The 27,493-nt window shown below is 40.5% G+C and overlaps 1 protein-coding gene across 3 annotated transcripts in view; it reads right to left on the minus strand.

Moving 5' to 3' along the window:
• Nucleotides 1-27,493, minus strand: part of LOC126473156 (receptor-type tyrosine-protein phosphatase N2) — a 467,189-nt gene that overhangs the window by 206,290 nt on the left and 233,406 nt on the right. For 2 of the 3 annotated variants that reach the window (XM_050100018.1, XM_050100017.1), the window contains exons 3-6: nt 18,250-18,310; nt 7,816-7,947; nt 6,574-6,658; nt 3,747-3,861 (exon numbers count right to left, since the gene is read on the minus strand). In XM_050100018.1, the coding sequence (XP_049955975.1) occupies nt 3,747-3,861; nt 6,574-6,658; nt 7,816-7,947; nt 18,250-18,310 (393 nt within the window). Of the gene's footprint in view, nt 1-3,746; nt 3,862-6,573; nt 6,659-7,815; nt 7,949-17,472; nt 17,500-18,249; nt 18,311-27,493 lie in introns of those variants that run through there. The other variant, XM_050100019.1, reaches the window with a different exon arrangement.

Raw genomic sequence — 27,493 nt, forward strand, 5'->3', positions numbered from 1 at the left:
TCAGGGAATTACTTCCATGGTGGGAGAAAGAACAGTAGAGGGGCAAAACTAAAAACTGTAGGGGAAGACAGAGTTTTTTTTATGTGTAGAGATGAACTTTCTTCGATGGGTAATTTGTTGGACAGTCTGTGTTTCAGTTTCGATGATTTTATCTTGTATGCCACCTGTAGTGTTCTAGTAAACCATGTGGCAAGTGGTGTAGCTTATTCACTGAAGGCAAGCAATTAATTGTACCTAATTAATAGATGGAGCAATAATTAGCAGTACATGGAACTTTGAGTAGAAGTCATCTCTCAACTGTAATGAGTGGTAATTATGAACGGAAAACTTTAACGAATTTCAAAAATAATAATTTGGGCTTGTGAACTTTTATTGAATATATTGATTTGTTAAAGCAGTAAACTTTTTTTAATGACATAGTTCCTGACGCCTTTTGATTATAAATAGAAAGTTAGGGCATTTTATTCCAGAGTAATGAGCTGGACTGTGGACTTGTGGACTGGAGATTATGGATAGCAGATTTCTCGATTACTTTCTGACTGTCTGCACAACTCTTGTAAATTGCAGTGGTATTTAAAATTGAAAAAATGTGTACTAAATGCAACAAAAATAAACAATGCCCCATGAAGCAATAACAGAACTCTTATCCCATCTTCCCAGAAATCGACATATCAGTTGCACTCCTGCACTCTCACCCCCACCCCATCTCCTTTCAAACATTAGATGTCTGTCCTTTGGGGTCTTGTTAAGACCTCTAGAAATAAATATATGTCTAGAGATTGTATAAATGGGTTGGTTTCCTTTCTTTTAAAATAAGCACTACGTTCATATTCCACTGTAACAGAAAAAAATCTGATCCTATTTCAGTGCTAAATATTAAAAGATTGAACAACTTATTTCCAATTAACAAATGTATTAGAACTTTGGTAGGTTTTCATGAGAGCAGAAGGAACTAGACTTTTTATACAGTTCCAGGGTCGGCAGAAATGTGTTATCTATCAAAATGGGTGAAAAGAAAGAAAATGTAAAATTTTTGATACTTTTTGTTTAATGACTGAACTTTTTAATTCTATAATTTACAAATACTTAAATTTTCATGAGAAAAAAATGGGACAGAAATACAAAACTCAACCAATTTCATACTGATGTGTTGAGCATACAACACTGCATAAACTGAATGTTACATATAAAGAAAACTCACCAACAGGCACTTAAATTTCAGAAAATTTGCTATGAAAGTAGTTGAAAATTGATAATTGTTGGCCAAAATTGTCATGTATGTGACTGAAAAGGAGAGCACAAAAATGTGTTTGAGATTGAAAGAGAAATTTTGTATTAATAGAATCAGCTATAATTCCTATAGTTCTTCATTATATGCACTGATAATGTTCCCATTCGTAAAAACATCATACTGAATTTTTTCTGGTCACTAATTAGGCAAAATCTTTCAAAACAGAATCTGAATCTATTGACTTCTAGGTATCACTTTTAATTTGCAAAGATGATAGTCTACTTAATTGGTTTTGAGAAAGTATTGACCTTAGATGTGTCTTTATCAACTTAAGTTTTGAAAAACTCCTTTCACCACTAGCCAGAGATTTTGGTGAAGTTAGGCTTTGTAAGTTTACAAACATATTGGAAAAATTGGCAATGAAATTGCCTTTTGTCTTGTAAGATAGTGGAGAAGATTTGGCACTAAGATCGAAATTTCATCATTTAGTTCTTTCACACAGATGTCACATTCATCGCCATCATTTAAAGGCTCAAGAGCCATGCATGCAGCTTTAAGTTTCCCTCTACCCCACATGTGCAGATTATGAATATTGTATAGGAGCGGACACCCTTACTATGACCATCCATAAGCTCATATCCATCTTTTAGTGAGCAGATAGCTGTATATAAGGCAAAAATTTTACCTTAAAGAGTTGTCTGCATCTTTGTTAGGCTCATAGATAAATTGCTTCTTCACTCTTCTTGGCCAAATTTTCTCTTCTTTTTCAAAGTCTGAATGAATGATATCCAAGATTGTCAGTAAGCACTTTTATAATTGTTATCACACTTTTATTACACTCTCCTGACCTCATCTTCTTCAAAACACTCCCAAAACTTTCAGGTAGGTCCACAGCTTTGCTGATCCAATTGATCCTAACCATAATTTCTTACCAGACCACTGTACAACAGAGTCTGAATTATTGGAGCTTTCTTGCCATTCCAGTGCCACTGTTTCTTCCAAAAACATCTGATTTAGAATCATAACTACCTTCAGTATACTATTTAAAAGTCTCCAAGGCATCTACTCAGTTTCCCCGAAGGGTACCCCTGAGAAGTTTTGCAGCCAGATATATATGATTCTTCAAAATACACCACTGATAGATAGATGCAGAAAGCAAATTGAAAACTTCTAGAATTCTACAAGAAAGCCGATAGCAACAGAATATTAGAGCACTGCATCATCCATGTTAAAGTTCAAAAAATGAAGCTCAAGTGGAACAAAAAATGCATGATACTTAAAGCTAGTCCTTTAAATGTGAGACCCCAAACAAACTATTCATAAGATATTTGTGAATATTCAGTTATAAACTGCCAATAACTTCAGTATGAAATGTTCATATAGGTGTGCAACTGTATTTAGAATGTAATCTTTTTGACTAAGCCCCATATAATAGGGCTCAAATTTCACCCTTGTACTACCTTAACTTATGTAGTCTTGATGACTGTGGTACATACATGATAGGCCATAGCGACATTTTTCTGCTGATACATGGATACGTCAAATGTGCAAGTGTGGCCCAAAATATATTGGTTGACTACATCCTGTACTTTGGCTTCCAAGGTCATCTGACCTGTGGATTTCTCTGTCTGGGGTCAAAAGCCAAGTGTACAATGGCTCCACTGTACAGTTGTTCCACTGATGCATCTGAAGAACTGGTGCTGTAAATTCTACTGCCTTGAGAGGATTCACAAGATGATCTGGGTTTTTTAAACAAACAATAATCCTTTATAAAGAAAAATGCAGAGTTATCTCAAAATGTGAGGACAACACAGAGAACACCACATTTAATGGATATGAGTATACATTAAATTGTAACACCTAAAGTGCTGGAGTGGTATTGAATTTTTTGTTAAGGTAGGCCTTGGATGAAATATGCACCAAAGTAAATTGGGACTTAATTAAAAAGTTGATGTTTCAAACACAGTTATGCTAACTTGGACAACGTTGGATATTGAAGTCAGTGGCAAACCATATCCACACATTGGCAATTATCTTGCAACTGAATCATTCACAGTCCCATGTTTTCTGGAAGTTTTTTGCTCCTATTATCATATACGTGCAGCTATGTCACTTTCCTATGCTAATTAATTATATACCCTGTATACAAATGTTGTACATGTGTGCCTCTGGTGCTCCTCAAAGCTTGGTGCTCCAAATGGGCTCTTGTATTGTTTGAGCCTTAAACTGGCCTTGGAGAAGAGCCAAAATGAGAAACGAAATATAAAAGGTAAGAGCTAGTGTGGTCACTCAGCAATAACTTTTAGGTACTCTCAACCTCTATCTCTTCATCACAATGTCATCATTTTTATGTCATTTCCTCTTATTAGCTTCTTGCATTTAACACTTAGCAGTTAATAGCAGTTTACAGAGGAGTGGCAGATTAGTGGAATTCTAGCAACAGGTCATACTTTACTTCAAGCTGAGCTCTATTAACACTAACAGAGAGCAGCATTGCATACAGAATCATATTTACCATTGATTGGTTCTGGTGCGGTGATTGGTGGATAATATACTTCGTCAGCAAATTGGGGATGTGGATTGGCAGCACTTGGAGTAAATTTCACCACTGCCAAGCTTTGTGGAGCTGGCTGTAAGAGAACAAAATTTTTGTTGAGGTTAACATAGAAAATCACAGAATGCAATTGTAAAGTAACAACTGCTATGACACAATCATTTTACAGTAGCAATGTTTTCTAAAGCATAGTGTTTCTTTGTTGTGGACAACAAGGTATCAAAAAACTCTGTGGGTAATGAATAAAACATTTATAAAACTTAAGTGTATACTTCGGATTTCCATTTTTTGGACATGTTTCAGTCCTGAGTGAGTGATGCGCAAAAACACTGGTCTTTTAGTTTTTTTGCCTTGAGTTTAGCATGTCACTACAGTTGGCATTAGTTGCAAAGAAGGGGGGGGGGGGGGAGCAATTATCCAGTGCATTGTTTCCAAACTCTATCCTAAGACTAACCTGTTTCACACATATCATTAAAGCCTAATGAGGATTTCAATCACACCTTCCTAAGTTCAAGTATGGTACCTTAATCATTACATCAACTGTCTCATTTTTAAGTTCTGAACAAGTACCAGTTATCTGAAAAAGTCTTAATCGATTTAAGTATTGTGTGTGATGTTTTGACTTTATTTTGAAAGTAAACAGGATTTAATGTTCGCTAGAGGTTTATCCATCTCCCGTTGAGTTTATAATGTATTTAATATTGTCTTTTCTGTACTCTGGATTCTCTAGTAATTTATGGTGTGAACATTATTAAATATCAGTTTCCTTCTAATTTAATAAACCCACCCCACTAGATGGGTGTGTTAAAGCACTTGCTTTCAGAACATGGAGAGTTGGACTGCCTCCGGTTTGAATCTGCCTCATAGATTAATGATGGGGAGTGGTATGGTTTTAGGTCCTGTGCCTCGAATGCACAGTGTGCAAACACTGTGCAACATGTCACATATATCTGTGTGGTTACACTAGATGCTGACAGAAGCAGTCATTACATTACTCGCTGGGGCAGGAGCAGTAGGTTCAAAATGCCTTTTGGAGTGGCATACTGATCATAATAATAGCCTGTAAGTGGGTATGAATGGTTCTCCCTGGAATAGGAGAAGTACCAGACCAGACCATACATGGCATTGGCTGGATCAAGGGCACTGGAAAGGAAGAAAGGAAGGAAGGAAGTTTCTTTCTCTTTCATACGTGCTGAACACGGGAAACCTGTCTGAGTGAAATTCATATCTCCTGTGTCCATTCTCTTAATCACTGTATCATCTCACTAAGTGATAAGTCAAGGAGTGTCATAGCTCAAGTAAGACTCAGATGTAGCTTCATCCAATGTCTAGGAAATATGGTACCAGCAAAAATAGTGTTTTTCTGGAGCTAATATAAACACTTTCCCTGGTCCTGTAACATGACACCACATTGCTTAAAACCCTAAAATTGGAATGTATGTTTGCTGAATAAAAAGTTATTTAATCTTTTGTAGAGTTTTCTGGAGCAAAGAGAAGAAGAAAAACAATTACTCACATAGGGCCTAAAACTATTCTGTGACATACTACTGATCTGCATAATGAAAATCTTGTGAAGAAAAATGATTATAACTGTCAAGCAACACAGTAGGGAGCAGACAAAGAGTCTGGTATGCTGACCCATCAAAGAGATAAATACATTATTTCAGTGTAAGTTTGAAGAACTCATTAATATGTGATATATGTTGACTAGTCACCAGTGCACCCAGAGACATTTGTCTTGAAATATCAAAATTATTTCATCATTCACAATGAAATTACTGTAATATAAACTGCTCTCTCATCCAGTTCCCCCCTTCACCCATTTCTACTGATGGATATGTCCTTGCAAGGAAGTATGCTTTATTTTGGGTGTCCAATTTGAGCCTTAACAGTTGGCCAGACTGAGATGGGGTAAAACTGGTAGTACACCATCACTGAAAACACAACTGATGTGAAAAATTACTGTAGTGGTAAAAGCAGATTTGAAGACTGGAGTGCCTCAAAATGGAGAGAACATTATTTTTAGAAACCTTATTTGCTTCAAGTAAAGAATGTGTCACAAAAAGAAGCATTTGTAGTTTTAAATACTATTTTCTCCATCAGCCTCTAAACATAATATCTATTGTACTCTACATTAAATTCTCCCAAATAAGACATATATCTAGTTAACTAAGAATAAAAATAAGGGAGACTACATGTCTTCATGCAGTCCAGGTTGTCAGACACTAGTATATGCCATCTGTGTTTCAATAATCAAACCACTTGTCTTGCTCCAGTCCTATTTACCAAAGTGTGATTCCTGAATGTGTAGGATGGCTTATGTTCCGGTTCTATTTTCCTCCAGACAATTACACATCAAAGACCAAATGATGTCTTGATCAGTTCTGTCTGTTCAATAGTTAAAGTGTAATCATTATTATTAAAGGAAAGAAGAGAGATAAAAAATAAACATTTTACTGCCACTACTCTTTGTTTCAGTCTGATTTAATGTGCATCTGAATTTAGTCACAGTGGATGTAATTCGACATATCATTATACACACATTTAACATTGACTGCCAGTCGATGATCGTCAGTAAAAAAGTGCTATTGAAAATAAATAATATTATTTTATTGAAACTCTGAGTCTATATAGTCTCTGCCCTGTATCTATCACTATCAATGCTTAAAGAAACTTTACTAGAAAACACTTGTTTAATACTTAAGTAACTGTATGGAACTGTGTAGCATCCACTTTTGGCAGTCATACATCAAAACAAATACAAATGAATGAAGATGTAGATACTAACCATTTCATCTCCTTCTATAGCTCCAAGTGCAGATTCTAAGTCTTGATCAGAGAGTGGGTCACATTTTGCATTGTCCCATGCCACACTGCAACATCAAAATAATAATAAATTATATTAATTTTAACACTGTATCAGTAAATAACAAAATGTGCAAGATTTAATTACACATAATTCAGTTTCTAGAATTTAGCAAGTGGTTTTCATAGGATAGTTGATAACTCTCTATATTTAGATTTTTAAACATTTCCATCACATTTTCTTGTGTATCAAATAAGACTATTCATATTGCTTTTATGTACATCTGCTACTCCTAAAAGCCCAGAATAATACAGATCTCACATGTACAAAAATATCAATGTACAACATGACATGATAATTTAAAATCCAATCTCTTTCTTGAGTGAACCTCAGTTCATTAGTAATGTAGAACCTTGTATTTGTTTTACCAATCAATGAAATTAGTAGATAATTCTATTTCATATATCCATGCATTATCAATACCAGGTGTTTATATGATACTTGCTGATTGGCCAGCATTGAGTAGTTACTCATTTGTCCAGTTTTCTCACAAGATAAATTTATGGTAAAGTGATTTACGGTTGAGAACTATAGGATCCCCCTGCATGGACAAGGCTGCTACCCAGCTAGTTGACTGTTTATTGGATATTTATAAGGGCTTTTTAGATTAGGTGTCTCTGCATCAAGTCCATATAATGATAGCTGTAGGATACTTGAAGTATTAGTGTAATACCCAAGAAATGCCTATCCTCCCTCCACACACACATCAGACTGTTAAAATCCTAGTGATCAATTGATGAAGAATTTGCAACAAATTTCTTGAGTTCATAAAACACTTTGAATATCGAGTTACAGCTGACTAAAACCCGAAATTGGCAACTGTGAGATTTTTGGGAGTGGATCTAAGCATGTAATGAAGGGACAGGAGAATGGGAAAATAGAAGTGGTGCACTTATCACAGTCGATGAGAAACTCAAATCCCGCAAGTTAGGAATTAAAATGGAAAATGATATGGTTTGAGCAAGACTCAGTATTATGGTTGGCTGTAAACTTACAACTGGATCTTCCTGTCAACCACAAGGCTCACCCCCAGATGTTACAAAAAACTAAAAGTGAAACCTCATCCCCCACAAACATGATGTCATCATTGGAGCACGTTTTAATCCTCCAAGAAGTGAGAAGTAATTACAGTTTTCTAAGTAGTGGGCATGAGAGACAACTTACTTAAGTCTGAATGAGTCTAGCAGCTGCTGGAGGACGCATTGTGTGTAGATATGGCTCCAACGGTAACCGAGCGAGAAGAGTCTTGACATCTCGCGGTGTAATGCCCGTAGAGCCTGGTGCCCCAAAGGATGTCTGCAACACACAACACAAGCCCATCTCTGTGGAGAACACACAGCTTCAGATGTATGTGACAAAAGCACAAAACAATGATCCATTAAATTTTCATTTCTTTATATGTACCAAAGTTACAGTGGCTGCATGTAGGAACATAAGGGGATCCACATATGACATGATTTTTTTTTTATTGTCAACCCAGAAAGACCACACCAATAGATAAATATCTCTTACATTGTTCCTGTCATTATCCCGAACAGCATCTCAGCAACTGCAAACTAAAGCATTAAATATAGTGGATAAATGTGTAGCAATTTTGGATGTTACTACATCAACACACTGGAAAGGGATATTTTTCCATCAATTAACTGCCAATAACTTCTTTGTGTGCTGTGGTTGTAAATATGTTCAGGATTTCATATAGTTGAAGGATGTTTGCACTTGTTTGTGTGAATAAAATAGTAAATACAGGGGATACATTTGTAGCTATTTTGTATGCTACTACATCAACATATGGGAAAGGAATTTTTCCCTGCTATCCATTATCTGTCAATAACTATTTTGTGTACTGTGATTGTAAATATGTTCAGGATTTTGTGTAATTGAAGAATGTTTGCACGATTTGTATGCTAAAAGGGACGGGCTGGGTAGTGATGAAACTAATTCCCACTTTTCATTTCAAATGGAAAGATGTTCCATCAACATTTGTTGCTAATTACAATTTGAGTTTAAACTTTTGATCTGTGTTGCGCAATTATATCATGTTCATTTAGTGGCATTTTGACTGTCACTAAATCATGTGATACATAACACTGATAAAATAAATTGTTATTCTCTCACTTGTATGTGAACTTACAGCTAATGAACTACACAGATGTCACAGGTTAGGTTAGTAGATATTTTTTAAATAAAGACAAGTTCAATACATTGTATTTTAATTTAATTTTATCCACATTTTGCAGCTTCAAACGTGACTGTATAGAATATATTCGAGGTATGAATTAAAAAATGCCTTCAGTCATAACTTTTCATGTTTTTTTTTCAGTACACAATGCATTTTGGCCCCTGTAGGTCCATCTTCAGGTATAATTACACCTGAAGATGGACCCACAGGGTCAGAAATGCGTTATGTACTGAATAAAACATGAATAGTTGTAAGTGAAGGGATTTTTAAATTCATATACTGTATTTTGTTTATAATAAGACAGAAACTACTGTCTCCAAAATATTTTTTTTTTTGGTTCAATAGATGAGGAATGTCAGTAGAAATGGCTTGCAATAATTGTGCTATCTATGTAGGCAGAAACATACCACAAGTATATTCCCAGACTTGTCAAAAGTATTTGATACCATTAATTGTGATAAATCACTGGGTAAGATTCAGAACTGGGGTATTAGGGGAGCAGCACATAACTGGGTTAAATCATTCCTCCATGAAAGAAAACAGCTCATAGAGATAACACATGAAGTAAATGGGAGTCAGAACTCATCCGTCAGATTTATTAGTGGTCAAACATGGAGTTCCCCGAGGTTCTATATTGGGTAAAAATCTGTTCTTGCTGTATGTAAACGATTCACATATAAACAGTAATCTATATCAATTTGCAGATGAAACCAGCATCTTAATTACAGGAAGTAGCGAAGGAAACTTTGAAAATGACATTAAGACAGTTACAGAGAAGATAGTACAGTACTTCGATGCAAACAGTTTGATTATAAATCTCGAAAAAAATTGATATTTTCATCATCCAGAATAGGCCACAAGCTAATCCTCATGTAGAACTAAGTGGACGAAAAATTGAAAAAAACAGGGAGTACAAAATTTCTCGGTGTATGGATTCAACAAAACATGAAATGGGATACACACGTAGACTATGTGAACAAAAAACTGAGCAAAACATATTTTGTAATGAGAGTAATAAGAAACTGTATATCACATGATAATCTTAGGACCATATATTTTACTTACGTTCATTCAATATTGAAATATGGTGTAGTGTTTTGGGGAAATTGTGGAGCTAGTCAGCAAAAGATTATTAGATTAACGGAAAGATAATCATGCAAGCACCCATTTAGGAAAAATAAAATACTACCACTTCCATGTATTTATATACTTCAAAATGTAATTATTATAAAAGAAAAACTAAACAGCGGCAGCCCAAGAATCACCCGTAATGAATCTGTACATAGCTACCACACAGGACAAATAAATGATGTACATGTACAACAGACAAACACAGCGCTATTACAGAAAGGCATACTCGACCCAGGCATCAAATTGTACAATGCACTCCCCAAATTAATGGACTTAAACAAATTCAATTCAACTGCGAAGGATTACTTGGTCAAGCACTGCTTCTATACAGTAAGGGAATACCTAGAAAAACAAGACTGCCTCACTGATTAAGACTATTTTTATAAAATGTGTAGAGTAAGAAAATATTGTATAATCTTATCTTTTGTTAAAATGATGTCTGAAAAAAAAAACAAAAAATCAAGGAATATGTAGGGTAATGAATGAATGGTCCAATATCTTTTGTACATTGTACAGTCCTAGATTCACAGGACCAATAAATAAATAAACCAGAACTGCACTGACAAGATTTTGGATAGTGATCAGATGTATTTTATGAGTACTGTATGTCAGAATAAGGGATCTCTCGTCTCTGGTGGCTCGTTACAGAGTAATCACATAATTATGATTTATTCAGTTTGTTACTCCAATTACTTTGTTTCCATGAAAATACCTTCATAAGAGTGAAAAAGCCTGTAATTTGCAATAACTATAATTTATACCACAAAACATTGGGCAGTGCAACTAAACAACAAATGCTAAATCACTATGATGTGGTTGCTGATGATGTTTATTTATTTATTGTTTATTTTAACCATATAAATATTTTTTGATACATACATCATACACAACATGTTAGACAGGAAATCTTTTTGATTTGATGGTTTTTGACACACACATGTACAGCATTTAAATTTTTGTAGCAAATTGGACATATAATAATAAGCTATAAATCTGAATAGGAATTGATTTATATGTAGTTTATTTGCACATTAAAAGGATAAATACACATTTTCATGCATGAGATTGAATAAAAGCAGTTTTGCAGTATATAGAATACCACAGATATTTTTAAAAGTATATAGCTTTGAAAGAAATTTTACATGTCTGATTAATCTATTGGACAGTTTTGTTCCTGCAGGAACAGTTCAGCATACTGTTGCTGTGCTGCTCTTCCAATGAATTCAGTGAATCCACATATGAGGTGCACATACTGGCCAACTCTTCATCAGTAAACCTATGCGCATTGTTGTGTACCACTATTAACATATAACTATTACTGCTGGAAAAACTAATCAAAGGCAGAGCTGAGCAATACTGAACTCACACTTGAGGGCAAAGAGTAATGTGAGCATTACTGTTGCTAACAGCAAATATGGTAAGTGAATGGAACAAATTTGTTTCCACACAAGAGAAACAGCCCTTGCTATTGATATTTGCACATACAAAGATAAAATGGGGTAAGGAACCAAACTAAATATAATTAGTTTGCAATGAGCCATTGGAGATAATAGATACCACCAAAATAGTCAGAAAAATATCCCTAAACCACCTCCAGAATTATATTGGTGGAATTTGGGTTCACTATGTACACTGGAGAAAGAACTGTGAAAAAACAATTCTGTCATTTCGGGGACAACCTTTAAGATATGGACAAATTGATGCATTTAGGAAAATTTTGGTAAATACATTATCAACAATTTAATTCATCATCCCAACAAGAAGCAGATGTGGTGAATAGTGTCCACTCAGTCATTAAGCAAGTTAGTTAATTCCATGACCCATTGACGATTTGTGTGATTTCTATCAAAATGATTTGCTTATGCGTATGACTACACTCTGGCCCTTTATAAAACTAAATTATCGTTACCATATATTTTTGCTGTGCTATTGATGTGATTCAAACCAGTTTGAGTGTAGGTGTGGCAACACAATGATTTCCAAAAAACAAGTTTTTGTACAACAATATCATCATCCACACACTCAAATTCTTTGGAGAGGCTACAAGGGGTTCAAACTAGTTTTATTGTCCTACAAATTGTCTATAACAGCAACATTTGGTGAGTAAATGTATGTATGGCTTCTCAGTTGAGCAACCATTCTGGGAACCAAATTGTGGTGTGCCAAACAAGTTATTTCAGCTTATATATGACATTTTTTCCTGTGCACTTCTTTAAAAAATGAACTGAAAAATATTTTAGAAAACGATTTCAGTTACAAAACTGGACAATTATTTACACTTTTACTGTCATCTTACTTGTAGAGTGTTTTAACAGTGGTTCATTTTAATTTTCTAGGAAAATCTTTAATGTGCTAGTGACATTTATGTTCAGTGCTTATACTGGCATCTCCTGCTCAGAGTGAAAATTGTAAAACTCTGTGGGTAATCATTTGTGCAACTCAGCTGTTCAGCTTCAATTGATTTTTATTTTTTACCACAAAAATGAAATGAGTGGCAGAGTCCAAGTGGAATAAAAATGCACTGTACAAAAGTTTCTATCAGTCCATGAGTATGGTACCAAGTGAGGTGGTGCAGCAGGTTACACTGAAACATCTGGCAATCCAGTTTTCAGATTTCAGTGTTTTGCCAAAACCACTGTAGGTGAATACTAGGGTAGTTCCTTTGAATAAACTTTGGCCTATTTATTTCCTCATCCTTGTTAAGTCCCAAATTCTACATAACCTCCAGTGACCTCTGCATCTTCACAAATATAATATTGGTCATATGAACATCAGCACTAGTGCTCATGTTTGCATGAGAATAGGACCCACTCAGGCCATCGTCATGGTGGTGCGCATGTAAGAAGGCATGCTGTGGAGCGACACACAGTGGCAAGAAGCAGTGTATCTCATAACAATCTACCCAGTAGCATAATTCTGCTGAGCCTGCCTGTAGCACAGACTACAGGGGAAGCATAGAACATTTAGCACTGATTTTTCTTAGTATGGTGAGGTTGCATAGCCACTATACACTGTGGCGTGAAAAGTCATGGGATAGCGATACGCACACATACAGGCAATCCATGTGAGAAGGTCTCCGACATGCCTACAGCTGCTTGATAGGAATTAACACACTTTGAACACAGAATGATTCTTGGAGCTAGATGCATGGAACATTACAGTTCAGAAATTGATAGGGATTCAATATTCTGAGATCCAAAGTGTCAAGCATGTCCCGAGAATACCACATTTCAGGCATTACCTCTCACCACCGACAATGCAATGGCTGACGGCCTTCACTTGACGAATGAGAGGCATTTGCGTAGAGTTGTCAGTGCTAACAGACAAGCAACACTGCATGAGACAACCACAGAAATCAGTGTGGGATGTACAACTGATGTCTCCGTTAGGATAGTGTGGCGAAATTTGGCGTTAATGGGCTATGACAGTAGATGCCTTTGCTAACAGCTTGACATCACCTGCAGCACCTTCTCTGGCCTTACGACCATATCAGTTGGATCATAGACAACTGGAAAACCATGGCCTGATCAGACGGGTCCCAATTTCAGTTGGTAAGAGCTGATGATAGGGTTTGAGTGTGGTGCAGATCCCATGGAGCCATTGACCCAAGTTTTCAACAAGGCATGGGCTAGCTGGTGCTGGCTCCCTGATGGTGTGGGCTGTATTTACACGGAATGGACTGGGTCCTTGGTTATGTTTGGCTCTTTAGAGACCATTTGCTGCTATTTGTGGACTTTATGTTCCCAAACAACGATGGAATTTTTTGAATGACAGTGTAACATGTTGTAATATATTGATTATTCCTAGCTACTGTAGTGTTATCTTGAAGCTGTGCGAAAGGAGGACAGGCACTCCAAGGTACGGAAGCAGAGACAATGCTGAGGGCAGACAAAACTAGGAATGGATATTGTTACATGAAGTAAACCATAAGAGGGGAGCCTTGCGAAAATGCAGACGCCCCAAGACGTGGTCCGAGGGCGCTAGTTACTCTTCAAGGAATTAACATGTAACTTCATATGTCGTCTAGACGCTGTGGCAGGTTACCACCGTAGAACTTTATAACCAACAGGCATGTACTAGCATATAAAGTCAGCTTCATACCAGCCCTGAGAACAGCAACGTCAGTAGGCTCACAAGGGTTAGAAAGAGAGCGAACACGCCAAAAACTGTTGACCTAGCAATCCCCACTCAGGGGAGCCCAAGGGGCGGGGACAAATGATTTATAATAATAATGTTGCAAGCCTTATTTGGCAGAGCAGTTACGTTTAGCTTTCAGCTGAACAATGTTGATACAAAATACGATCTTAGTTAGTGCAACTGCATTAACATCCCCGCCTTAGGAGCATTAGAGGGGACATAACTAAACCGTGGTTGGCAGGCGCCTGCAACAGACCTGCGGGATTTGCTCGGTGGCTTGAAGTGGGAAAAACAGTGCCCCTATGCGGCTCTTTAAAACCTCTAGATTCCGCATTTTGGCGGAGTTCTCAGTCAGACGATCTGGGCGTCGAATCCACAGTCCAGCTACAAAAGTTTGCTATCTCACTTGGAGTGCCTCAGTGAACAGTGTCACATTATGTTTTGAACTAGGTTGTTGCCTTAAGATGCTGCTAGTGTTTGCTACTGTGGTTAGCATCCACTCCTGGGACTTCTGCACAGTGTTATTCATGCTTTTTCTAACCCTAGAACTATCCTCCAGTGTATTAGTTAGTCCTGTCTGGAATAAACAACTATTTCAAAACCTTGTTTGTCCAAGAGTCTCCACAACGAGTTCCCTACCGAGTCTCACCACCTGCATTTCTAGTAAATGCCTGTACCAGTGTTGGCTCAGATAGAAGAAAACAACCAAATGCCTTCACTGTGAGTTGTCCTTCTGCCTTCTGCTCTGTACCGCTCGGGAGTGCAAACTGACCAGAACCCCTTTTCTCCATCTACCACCTGTCAGGACACGACAACTGCTCTTTGTTGGTTTGAAGAACATTCTGGACAATTCACACGAATGATTTGGCCACCCAGAATGCCAGACATGAATCCCATCGAATACTTATGGGATGTCAGTTGGTGCACTAAATCGTGCACAGGCAACACTTGCGCAATTATGCACGGCTATAGAGATAGCTGGACTCGATGTTTCTGCAGGGGACTTGCAACGACTTGTTGAGTCCATGCCACGTCGCTTTGCTGCACTACACTGGGCAAAAGGAGGTCTGACACAATGTTAGGAGGTACCCCATGACTATTGTCACCACGGTGAATTTTTCATTATGGTTGGCAAAAATCAAACACGACTAGTTTTACGGTAAGAAGTGATAGTGATGGTTACTTGGGAAAGTAAGAAGCAGAAACAGTGGCTCCGTACAGCATTCACTCCGGCATTGCCGGTTATCAGGACATTCAGTGGTTTATTCGTGAGATGTGGGACAGAGTCAGAGAGCTTATTGCCCACACTGCAAAGTATTCACTGTACCTCTCTGTGCAGAACGCATTGTGCTGGCTTCTTAAATGCACACCATTAGAACTAATGTTCGTGTACCTGTCAATACAAATTATTTGATGTTTATACCCGTATAAATGTACTGATGATGGTATGTAGTGACTTTCATCCATGTTATCTTTTTTATGTATTCTTAGACATTTGTCTGTAGACTTGGCCTTCAGCCTGGGGGATCTGTTGCTGTTACAGTAGTGTTTTTTCTTCTGTTTTGTAACAGATCTGATGATGGCTGTAAGCCGAAACCGGTCGTGAACGGTACAGTGATGCGCCATGAAGATGGAAATTTATGATCGCAAACTCGTTTGTACACTTTATTTCTTCAGTCGTCAAATTATATGGATGAATAAACACGCCGTTATCATCGCTTTAGATTGCTAGTACCAAGAACGCACTTGTTCTTAAAAGTTTTTTACTAACGCGTTTCTGGCACGGCCCATCATGAGAATACCAGAGAAATACTTAATACGTTCATGTCAAGTGGTATCTGTCGTAATACTGATGTTCAGAGCACCACTTGACATGCTACTCTATGGTACGAAGGTGACTCACTCAATAAGTTGCAATCTCGGATAGAGATATCAGAGCTGCTTGTACCAACATGAAATTTATTTCCCTTTTCAACATACTCCGCCGGTAAACTTAAACACGTATCCCATCGTTCGACAAAGCGTTGAAGCCTGCAGCATAGAATTCTTAAGACAGCGATCGCATCTACACCACTGGCCATTAAAATTGCTACACCACGAAGATGACGTGGTACAGATGCGAAATTTAACCGACAGGAAGATGATGCTGTCATATGCAAATGATTAGCTTTTCAGAGTATTCACACAAGGTTGGCGCCGGTGGCGACACCTACAACGTGGTGACATGAGGAAAGTTTCCAACCGATTTCTCATACACAAACAGCAGTTGACCGGCGTTGGCTGGTGAAACGTTGTTGTGATGCCTTGTGTAAGGAGGGGAAATGCGTACCATCACGTTTCCGACTTTGATAAAGGTCGGATTGTAGCCTATCGCGATTGCGGTTTATCGTATCGCGACATTGCTGCTCGCGTTGGTCGAGATCCAATGACTGTTAGCAGAATATGGAATCGGTGGGTTCAGGACGGTAATACGGAACGCCGTGCTGTATCCCAACGGCCTCGTATCACTAGCAGTCGAGATGACAGGCATCTTATCCTCATTGCTGTAACGGATCGTGCAGCCACGTCTCGATCCCTGAGTCAACAGATGGGGACGTTTGCAAGACAACTATCTGCACGAACATTTCGACGACCTTTGCAGCAGCATGGACTATCAGCTCGGAGACGATGGCTGCGGTTACCCTTGACGCTGCATCACAGACAGGAGCACCTGCGATGGTGTACTCAACGACGAACCTGCGTGCACGAAAGGCAGAACGTCATTTTTTCGGATGAATCCAGGTTCTGTTTACAGCATCATGATGGTCGCATCCGTGTTTGGCGACATCGCGGTGAACGCGAATTGGAAGCGTGTATTCGTCATCGCCATACTGGCGTATCACCCGGCGTGATGGCATGGGGCGCCATTGGTTATACGTCTCGGTCACCTCTTGTTCGCATTGACGGCAAGTTGTACAGTGGACGTTACATTTCAAATGTGTTACGACCCGTGGCTCTACCCTTCATTCGATCCCTGTGAAACCCTACATTTCATCAGGATTATGCACGACCGCATGTTGTAGGTCCTTTACGGGCCTTTCTGGATACATGAAATGTTCGACTGCTGCCCTGGCCAGCACATTCTCCAGATCTCTCACCAATTGAAAACGTCTGGTCAATGGTGGCCAAGCAACTGGCTCGTCACAATACGCCAGTCACTACTCTTGATGAACTGTGGTATCGTGTTGAAGCTGCATGGGCAGCTGTACCTGTACACGCCATCCAAGCTCTGTTTGACTCCGTGCCCAGAGTATCAAGGCCGTTATTACGACCACAGGTGATTGTTCTGGGTACTGATTTCTCAGGATCTATGCACCCAAACTGCATGAAAATGTAGGTGTAAACATCACGATCTGTTGTTTCACCGGGCACATATCTCCCGAAGGCGTAATCTGCAACAAGCACATGTCAGTTCTAGTATAATATATTTGTCCTAGGAATACCCGTTTATCATCTGTGTTTGTTCTTGGTGTAGCAATTTTAATGGCCAATAGTGTAGCTTGGTTCCTTAAATTGCTGCAACCCACAAGACCGACGGGTCCTGGAGGTAGCAGAGAGCAGAGACCCCTAGATGGAGAAACAACGTCCCATCAATGGATAACCAGGGCGACCAGTGCACCCCTTGTTTGTGATTTTTTCTTGCCCTTTGCTGAATTCCTGTATTCTGTTAAACACATACTTCGATGAAATACCGTTCTAACCATATACGAGACAGTCCACCGGGTCACAAAAATCGCCTCGTTCTAGTAGGGTACGCACTCATAGTACGCCTGCCATCTTGGTATGACTTCAGGAATCTGACGATCAGATTATTAATCATTGGCCGCGACATTTGCTGCCGCCTTCTGGACGTGTATAAGCGAGGAATTTAGAACGATATGCGGTATTCTGGCGTTTGTGACTTATTTATTGATTCACCTTCGTCAGTTTTGTTGTTGTTCTGGTTATAACAACAAGTAGACTCTTGTTACTAGCTGTTGAAATTGGTGACAAGGACATGCATTGTTATACGCTTCTGCGTAACACCCTTATCGATCAACGAGGTAACGTTGTCCAGGTGGACTTGCTTATTCTAAGAACAAGTGTTTGTCCCATCACAGACTACTCACCTGTAGGTGTAAACATCACGATCCGTTGTTTCACTGGGTACACATCTCCCGAAGGCGTAATCTGCAACAAGCACAGAAACTTGTTAGAAAGCGAAGATGTCTCACCAGGCTGCAGCACCCCCAGTTCGTCCCAAGTAGTCTGTGGCGTGTCAGGGAAGCCACTGCTTCCCTAAGGTCAAAAGCAGTATTGCTGGCAAGACACGCGAGTTTGACAAATTGCGTAACAAGCGAGACAGATTGCTGTGCACAGTGGTCTTTTTACTGAGATGCCGTGACAAGCAAACTATCCCTGTGCTTGCTAAAATTAAACATCATATAGACTCTACTGCGGATGTCAGAATTAAGTTACTGGTCGGTGCAGCCCTCGTGTGTGTGTGTGTGTGTGTGTGTGTGTGTGAGAGAGAGAGAGAGAGAGAGAGAGAGAGAGAGAGAGAGGGGTACGTTGTACACTATGGAAACTGCACTTGGTGCTCATGCAATTACTATCATTAAATTTAAAGATCTCGCTGAACCTCTCAGTTGCATCCTGAGACTGGGTGGATGGCGCTACCTAGCACTAGCTGACTGGACTTAACACCGAGATAACGTTCGCCAAATGGCAAAGTATGCCCGACTCGAAGCTGGAACGGAAGAAGAAAATACACCACGAAGACGCACCAAATTTAATCTCCGGTCAGGATTCTGGATGACGCAGCGCTTTCTGTGCTAGCGAAAAGGTCTGCAACAACAGGAGGTATAGCTCCAGTCCGAGATGTGACAACTGGGGTAGAACAGGCAATTCTGAAATTTTTCATTGAGGTTACAGAAGAGATTAAGAAGGTCACCTGCCGAATGTTAAAGCGAGGTACGCCTAAAAAGTTTAATAAGGCTTGACATCCTCAAGAATGTGCAAAAGCTATCTTAATTTTTAATACAAGCTTCATTGCAAGATAGCGACTTTATAAAAGGATATTATATAATATCGTTATGGAGTGTAATATGCCCATGTTGTACAATCAAGTACTGAGTCACTACAATTTTAATGACCCAGTACTTTATTCTGCAACATGTGACGTGTTACACTCTGTAACGATATGTTATCGTCTGAAAATGATTGCTAACACAATCGAAATCGGTCGTATCATTTTATAAACTTTTGATCTAGACAAATGAAATTTATACTTGCGGGTCAGAAACATTCTGAAAAGCCTGTAAGGGAGTTGCAAGGTAGGCTGCAATTAGAAATAATTGTCAAGAAACATTTCGATACATTGCGCCGTTTCCGAGTTAATTAGCAATGAAGTTAGCCAATCAGGCCTTTGCGCTAGCAAATTCAAGCGGCCCAACAGGTAATAATTAGCGTTAGTTGCTCTCATAGCGTAGGCCGTAGATCAACGGTGAGTAACCGGCGGTCCACGGGGTCGATCCGGCTCGCAGTTGGTTTCAATCCGATCCGCAGAAGAAATACGCGGATAGCGGGTGAGTGTCAATACGTCAATACAGGGCGTTTCAAAAAGAAAGAGCAGATTTCAAACATTTATTTCTCAAAAACTACAAATGATAGAAACACAATTCCAACGGTCCTTCACTCAATATGAGTACCAAATGTTACACAACAAATATCAAAACTGTACCTCAATATGAGCACCATTTGTTACACGACAAATATCAAACCGGTATCTCATTTCTTGCCACACACGACGCAACTGGTCTTTAGTTACCGAATTCACGGCCGCAACAATTCGATGTCGTACCTCTTGAAGAGTAGCGGGCATAGGTGGGACATAAACACAGTCCTTTATGTACCCCCACAAATAAAAATCGCAGGGAGTAAGGTCTGGTGACCTGGGAGGCCACAGACGATGACATTGATCTTGTGCTCCTGCTCTTCCAATCCACCGTCCTGGAATGGTGTTATTTAGGTACCGTCGTACAGGTTCAGAGAAGTGTGGTGGGGCGCCATCTTGCATGAAGATGAAGTGATTTGAATCTTCCTGAAGTTGAGGAAATAGCCAGTTTTCTAACATGTCCAGGTAAATGGTTCCTGTGATAGTTTTCTCCATGAAAAAGAAAGGTCCATAAACTTTGTTTACCGAAATTGCACAAAAGACGTTAACCTTTGGTGAGTCTCTTTCATGTTGAATAACGTCCCTCGGAGTTTCACTCGCCCAAATTCGTACGTTATGCCGATTAACTTTACCAGAAATGTGAAACGTTGATTCATCTGAAAAAATTAATCGTTCGGCAAAATTGTCCTCTTCCATGTCCTGTAGAATTGCAGTTGAAAATTCGAACCTTTTGTTGTGGTCGTCAGGACGCAATGCTTGCAATAACTGCAGTTTGTACGGCTTCATGTGCAGACGGTTACTCAGAACGCGCCATACCGTTGTTTTAGACATGTTTAGTTCGTGACTTGCCCGTGCCGTGGATTTTCTAGGGCTCCTTTCGTAAGCTGCACGGACACGCTCGACATTTTCATCCGATGTGCGTGGACGACCCGTGCTTTTTCGCTTGCAGATGCAACCATCTTCTACGAATCTGTGATGCCACTCATAAATTTGCTTATGACGAGGCGGCTGTTTGTTGAATTGACGGCGGAATGCACGTTGCACACCAACAATGGACTCTAACTTTGCAAATTGCAGCACACAAAATGATCGTTCCTGTGGTGTCGTCGCCATTTTCCTACAAACAAACGCCAGCGCCACTGCGGATTTGCATGGAACTTCTGCGCGGACCATTGAAAAACTTTGAACCTTTCTCTGACAAGAAACGTTTGAATTGTGTTTCTATCATTTGTAGTTTTTGAGAAATAAATGTTTGAAATCTGCTCTTTCTTTTTGAAACGCCCTGTATAATGACCGTCTGAGGGTGAGTATTGTCATAGCTAGAAGTATTGACGAACAATATTGGCGGCGACCCAAATATTCGCATGACTACCGGTACGCTCTGAGCATGTGAGGGCGAGTACAGTGTGTAAACTTTTAGATGGCAGACCTCTCCTTAGTCCTGAATCGGTAGAAGTCGGTAAACGTCGGAACGCTTCGGTAGGCACGCAGTTTCGACTGCTGCCAACATTACGTAGCTGACTGTGTTGTACAAGGTAGCCATTGTCGTCTGCTTCGTTATTGTTTTGCGCTGTACTGTTCTGAGTGTTTTTATTGTGCAGTCGTGCTAAACATTATCAAAATGAGTGAAGAGGCAGTTGCTGGTCCATCTCGGGAGTCGCCAACAACCCCTCCCGGTAGGCCTACGGTTAGAAGGAAACCAATATTACGTAGCGATGCTCGCAAAATTATATCGCGTGTGACTGAATGCTGCGCGGCACTTTTCACGCATCTCGATGTTTACCACGTCATATCTCCTGAATTATATGTCGTAAAGAGACATAAATTTGCCGGCGCATTTACTGATATATGTGGATACTGTATGCGAAATATGTTGCGATTAGAGTTAATAGTAACGAAATAATACATTAAAACGTCATGCCTACTGCGGCAGATTTACGGTATGTACTGAGAAAATGTAGTAAGCGATAACCATTTTTCCTTTCATTATTTTGTGGGGGGTGTCAGCGAGAAAATTTTTCGTAAAGGTTTGAAATTGTATGTAACGTTTGTTGCTAGTCGCTAAGTGCTCTCATTCTCAAATAGTGGATGCATAAATCTGGGTATTTTCCCGCGGTGGCATCTCATTGTTTATGACGTCATATCTCCTTAAGAATGTGTCTTATTTCTTTTTTTTTCCGGCTAGGAACCTTCTTGGGCGCACGGAGAACAACTCACCAAAGTTTCATTGCAATCGGATGAATGGTTTGTGAGTGCATAGTAGACAAACACACATACATTCATTTTTATATATATATAGATTTTAATGCACATGATTATTTCAGTTTCGTTTACGAACAACATTTAAAGCGAGTTTTACTTCTAAGCCTTTCGTCTGCTTTCGTGTAAGCATGACGCGCAATTTGTAGTGCCAGCACACTGGTAGGCGTGCCTTGTCCCCCCCCCCCCCCCCCCCCCCTCAAAGGTTCCTCTCCCATCGTCAGCCAATGCATGCTTCCTCCTCTCCCCGCACTCCCCACACAACTCTACCATCTTACAGTTAACACACTTGTTGTATTATCACTTTGATAATTCGCCAGTTGTTCGCGTTTTTACAGTTTGGCTTCTGAACAACACGGCCGATGCATGTTAAGTTGAAGTGGTTTACACTTTTAAACTTTTTAAAGGGAACAAAAAAATGACTGCTTAATTTATTAATGTTACAGAAACAACACATGGTTGTGCGATCATTCATTAAAATATTTTTGGATAAATATTTAAAAAATCCTAATAGTGTATGTGGATATTAACACAGTAGAACGAGCTGCCAGTGGTCAAAAAATGCAGATTTACTCCTAATTGCTCGTCGACCGGGATTTCCTACAGCAATGCTGTATTTTGTTTTCCTATTCTTTCTCGCATTAACATCAATAAATAAGTCTTGTGGGTCGTGGTCGTATTAGAACACAGCAATTGTTGAAAGTTAAGGTAATTTCTATTCAATTAGCTGCAACAAGTTCTTTTTTAGAAGCATTTATTTTTCCATCATGACACTCAAGGTACCTGGCTTCTTTTGGACGTTTACATTCGTTTATGTGTAGTGAAAACGGCATTGCAGAATTTTGCAAAGGGAGTTTTTCTTTGGGCAGCTATTGTAAAACAATGCGCGAAAAAAATGTAAACGTCTTAGGATGGGGGTGAACATAAAATGAATGCACTCTTTAAAAACGCGTGTTTGAGGCATATCTGTTAGTGTGGCGTGTCGAGAAAGGGGTGTCATTCATTTCGATGCGTTACCCCATGAAAATTAACCTCACAGGCTCACAGGCGTTGTAGTGTTGGCTGTATGCACTTGGAGCGCTGCTGTCGCGTCACGTCACGAGGCGCTCCGCGAGCTTCAGTAACTATGTGAATCAGGGCAGCGGGTCATCAAAGGTTGCCCATGCCTGGGTATGATGAAAGCGCACGAGATTGCTCAGGCTTTGGATCAGATTCGATCCGTACTACCGTCCCATGTCCAATTTTTGTATCGCTCTCTTGTTCAGAAACCAAACTAACAACACATCAGGCAACACCGTCTGGGCCGGCCGAAGTGGCCGAGCGGTTCTAGGCGCTTCAGTCTGGAACCGCGCGACCGCTACGGTCGCAGGTTCGAATCCTGCCTCGGTCATGGATGTGTGTGATGTCCTTAGGTTAGTTAGGTTTAAGTAGTTCTAACTTCTAGGGGACTGATGACCTCAGATGTTAACTCCCACAGTGCTCAGAGCCATTTGAACCATTTTTTTGTACCGTCTGGATGACCACTTGAATTTGCACGCGCAAAGGCCTGATTGGCTAACTTCAGTGTTAATTAGTTCGGAAATGACGCAACATGTATAATATTTTTTATTAATAGTTGTTTCTCAGCACAACCTACCCTGCAACAGCACAACCTACCCTGCAACATTCTTACAAGCTTTTCAGACGGTTTTTGACCGCACCTTAAAAAAATGTTTAATACTACTTCAGCAGAAAGGAAGGCTCTGTGAGACTTGAGAGCAAAGACCTCCTCATTTTACCCACCGAAAAGGGGAACGCCAGTGTCCTCTCACGAACTGACAAGGAAACGTAACCTACTTGACCTCATATTTTAGTGAGAAAAAGGCACACTTAACATCAGCCAAATTTCTGATGCGATGCAGTTATGACCTTCTAGACCTGACATGGCGCACTGTCTTCCATAAAATTTCAATCGTTTTTTTGGGAACATGCTATCCACGAATGGCTGCAAATGATCTCCAAGTAGCCGAACATAACCATTTCCAGTCAACGATCGGTTCAGTTGGAGAAGAGGACCCATTCCATGTAAACACAGCTCACAGAATTATGGAGCCACCACCAGCTTGCACAGTGCCTTGCTGACAATTTGTGTGTATGACTCGTTGGGGCCTGCATCACACTCGAGCCCTACTATCACCTCTTACCAACTGAAATCGATACTCGTCTGATCAGGCCATGGTTTTCTAATTGTGTGGGGGCCAACCGATGTGGTCACAAGTCCAGGAGAGGCGCTGCTGGCGTTGTTATGCTGTTAGCAAAGGCACTCGCGACGGTCGTCTGCTGTCATAGCCCCACGTTCGTCGTACGTCCCACATTGATTTCTGCAGTTATTTCACGCAGTGTTGCTTGGTCTGTTAGTACTGACAGTTCTATGCAGACGCAGCTACTTTCGGTCGTTGATGATGGTCGTCAGCCACACCGTTGTCCGCGGTGAGACGTTATCCCTGAAAACTGGTTTTCGCGGCACACTCTTGAAATTGTGGCTCTTGGAATATTGAAATCCCTGACAATTTCCCGTGTCCCACGCGTCACGCTCCAACTACTATTTAGCGTTCGAAGTCTGTTAATTCTCGTCGTGCGGTTATAATCACGTCGATAATCTTTTCACGTGAATCATCTGGGTAGAAATGACAGCTACGCCAACGCACTAGCATTTTATACCTTCCAGAATGAGATTTTCACTCTGCAGCGGAGTGTGCGCTGATATGAAACTTCCTGGCAGATTAAAACTGTGTGCCCGACCGAGACTCGAACTCGGGACCTTTGCCTTTCGCGGGCAAGTGCTCTACCATCTGAGCTACCGAAGCACGACTCACGCCCTGTACTCACAGCTTTACTTCTGCCAGGCTGTGGCTAAGCCGTGTCTCCGCAATATCCTTTCTTCCAGGAGTGCTAGTTCTGCAAGTTTCGCAGGAGAGCGTCTGTAAAGTTTGGAAGGTAGGAGACGAGGTACTGGCTGAAGTAAAGCTGTGAGTACCGGGCGTGAGTCGTGCTTCGGTAGCTCAGATGGTAGAGCACTTGCCCGCGAAAGGCAAAGGTCCCGAGTTCGAGTCTCGGTCCGGCACACAGTTTTAATCTGCCAGGAAGTTTCATATCAGCGCACACTCCGCTGCAGAGTGAAAATCTCATTCTGGAATCGTCCCCCAGGCTGTGGCTAAGCCATGTCTCCGCAATATCCTTTCTTTCAGGAGTGCTAGTTCTGCAAGTTTCGCAGGAGAGCTTCTGTAAAGTTTGGAAGGTAGGAGACGAGGTACTGGCTGAAGTAAAGCTGTGAGTACCGGGCGTGAGTCGTGCTTCGGTAGCTCAGATGGTAGAGCACTTGCCCGCGAAAGGCAAAGGTCCCGAGTTCGAGTCTCAGTCGGGCACACAGTTTTAATCTGCCAGGAAGTTTCATATCAGCGCACACTCCACTGCAGAGTGAAAATCTCATTCTGGAATCGTCCCCCAGGCTGTGGCTAAGCCATGTCTCCGCAATATCCTTTCTTTCAGGAGTGCTAGTTCTGCAAGTTTCGCAGGAGAGCTTCTGTAAAGTTTGGAAGGTAGGAGACGAGGTACTGGCTGAAGTAAAGCTGTGAGTACCGGGGGTGAGTCGTGCTTCGGTAGCTCAGATGGTAGAGCACTTGCCCGCGAAAGGCAAAGGTCCCGAGTTCGAGTCTCGGTCGGGCACACAGTTTTAATCTGCCAGGAAGTTTCATTTTATACCTTGTGCACACGATACTACCGCCACATGGATATGTGAATATCGCTATCCCATGACTTTTGCCACCTCAGTGTATTACCAGCTGGGAATCCCCTGACCTACACCCAATTCGTCGCGATTTGTCTGCGAAGAGCCGAACACTGCTGCTGTCTCGAATTGAGACAGCCCGCTTTAGTTCAAATGGCTCTAAGCACTATGGGACTTAACATCTGAGGTCGTCAGTCCCCTAGAACTTAGAACTACTTAAACCTAGCTAACCTAAGGACATCCATGCCCGAGGCAGGATTCGAACCTGCGACCGTAGTAGCCGCGTGGTTCCGGACTGAAGCGCCTAGAACCGCTCGGTCACAGCGGCCGGCTCGCTTAAGTTAAAGACAATGTTCGCCTTCAGGTTTGACCTTCCACTCCGAACATAATGCGATGCTTCAAATGTCAAAAATATGGCCACACGAAGTAAGAAAAGGTGAGCACGTTGTAGCGATGGTGGTTTAGATATTCATGAGCCACCATGAACAATGTACTGACGTAGTAAAGCATATGACAATTTCTCACGCAAACGTCAGAGTGCTGGGTTTACAGTGAAGGACAAAACAATACAGAACTCTGGGTCACAAATCGTATATCGTAAGATTAAGCAAAAGTAGCATGTAGGGCTCTACAACACAGAATATTCACGACCTCGTTTTCTAGCGCGGCGACGAACAGATGAATATGATCGATGCAGCTACGCAGACGCGGGTTGTAAAAGCCTGCACAAGCACTTCCGGAAAAAACTGAAACAACTCCCATTCTCAAACCACTTCAAGCAAATGCGTAAAAGAAAATGAGAAAGTTAGCAATGCAAATGAGAAAAGGGTTGAAAAACTCAGAGTGTCGGCAACATCGTCCTCTCTACATAGAGAGAAGTGCTAAAAAAAGCGGAAATAGAGAAAAAAAAAGGCTCCCACGAAACCATATAAAGAAACACTGTTTTTTTTCTCTGATGGTTCTGACGATGACACTCTTATCGAGCCCATGGAAGTCGATAAAAACAGCGATCCATCGCATACCCCATCTCGAGGGAACGACAAAGGGAAGTAAAAAGCAACCTCGTCAATAAATAGCTCCCATACTTAAGTAGTACTTTAATAGTTCAGAAACTATGTGGAGGAACTGATACTCTTAGCACACACGTTTATTTTTTCCAGAAGACAAACTTTAAAGACACTTATGGTCTTACACTAAGGGATTGTAGGCAATAAAAGAAGATCCCAGGGAAGAGAGGGCTAAAGGTAGTGTTGACATATTTGACAATACCCCCCATCGTCCACTACCGGTAGCTGAGTGGTCGCCGGCTTGGTAACTCAGCGTGTTCGGTCAGAGGGTTAGCTGCCCTCTGTAATAAAAAAACTGAGTTAATCGATTAACGACGAACTTAAACGGGTGTCTCACGACGTCCGCCCCGAGCACATGCAATGAACGAAAAATGAGATAAAAAAAAAGTGGTCAGCGCGACAGAATGTCAATCCTAAGGGCCCGGGTTCGATTCCCAGCTGGGTCGGAGATTTTATCCGCTCAGAGACTGGGTATTGTGTTGTCCTAATCATCATCATTTCATCCTCACCGGCGCGCAAGTCGTCGAATTGGCGTCAAATCGAAAGACCTGCACCCGGCGAACGATGTAGCCGATGGGAGGCACTAGTCACACGACATTTTTTTA

The sequence above is a fragment of the Schistocerca serialis genome, chromosome 4 (genome assembly GCF_023864345.2).
Source record: "Schistocerca serialis cubense isolate TAMUIC-IGC-003099 chromosome 4, iqSchSeri2.2, whole genome shotgun sequence".
In the NCBI taxonomy this organism is placed as follows: domain Eukaryota; kingdom Metazoa; phylum Arthropoda; class Insecta; order Orthoptera; family Acrididae; genus Schistocerca; species Schistocerca serialis.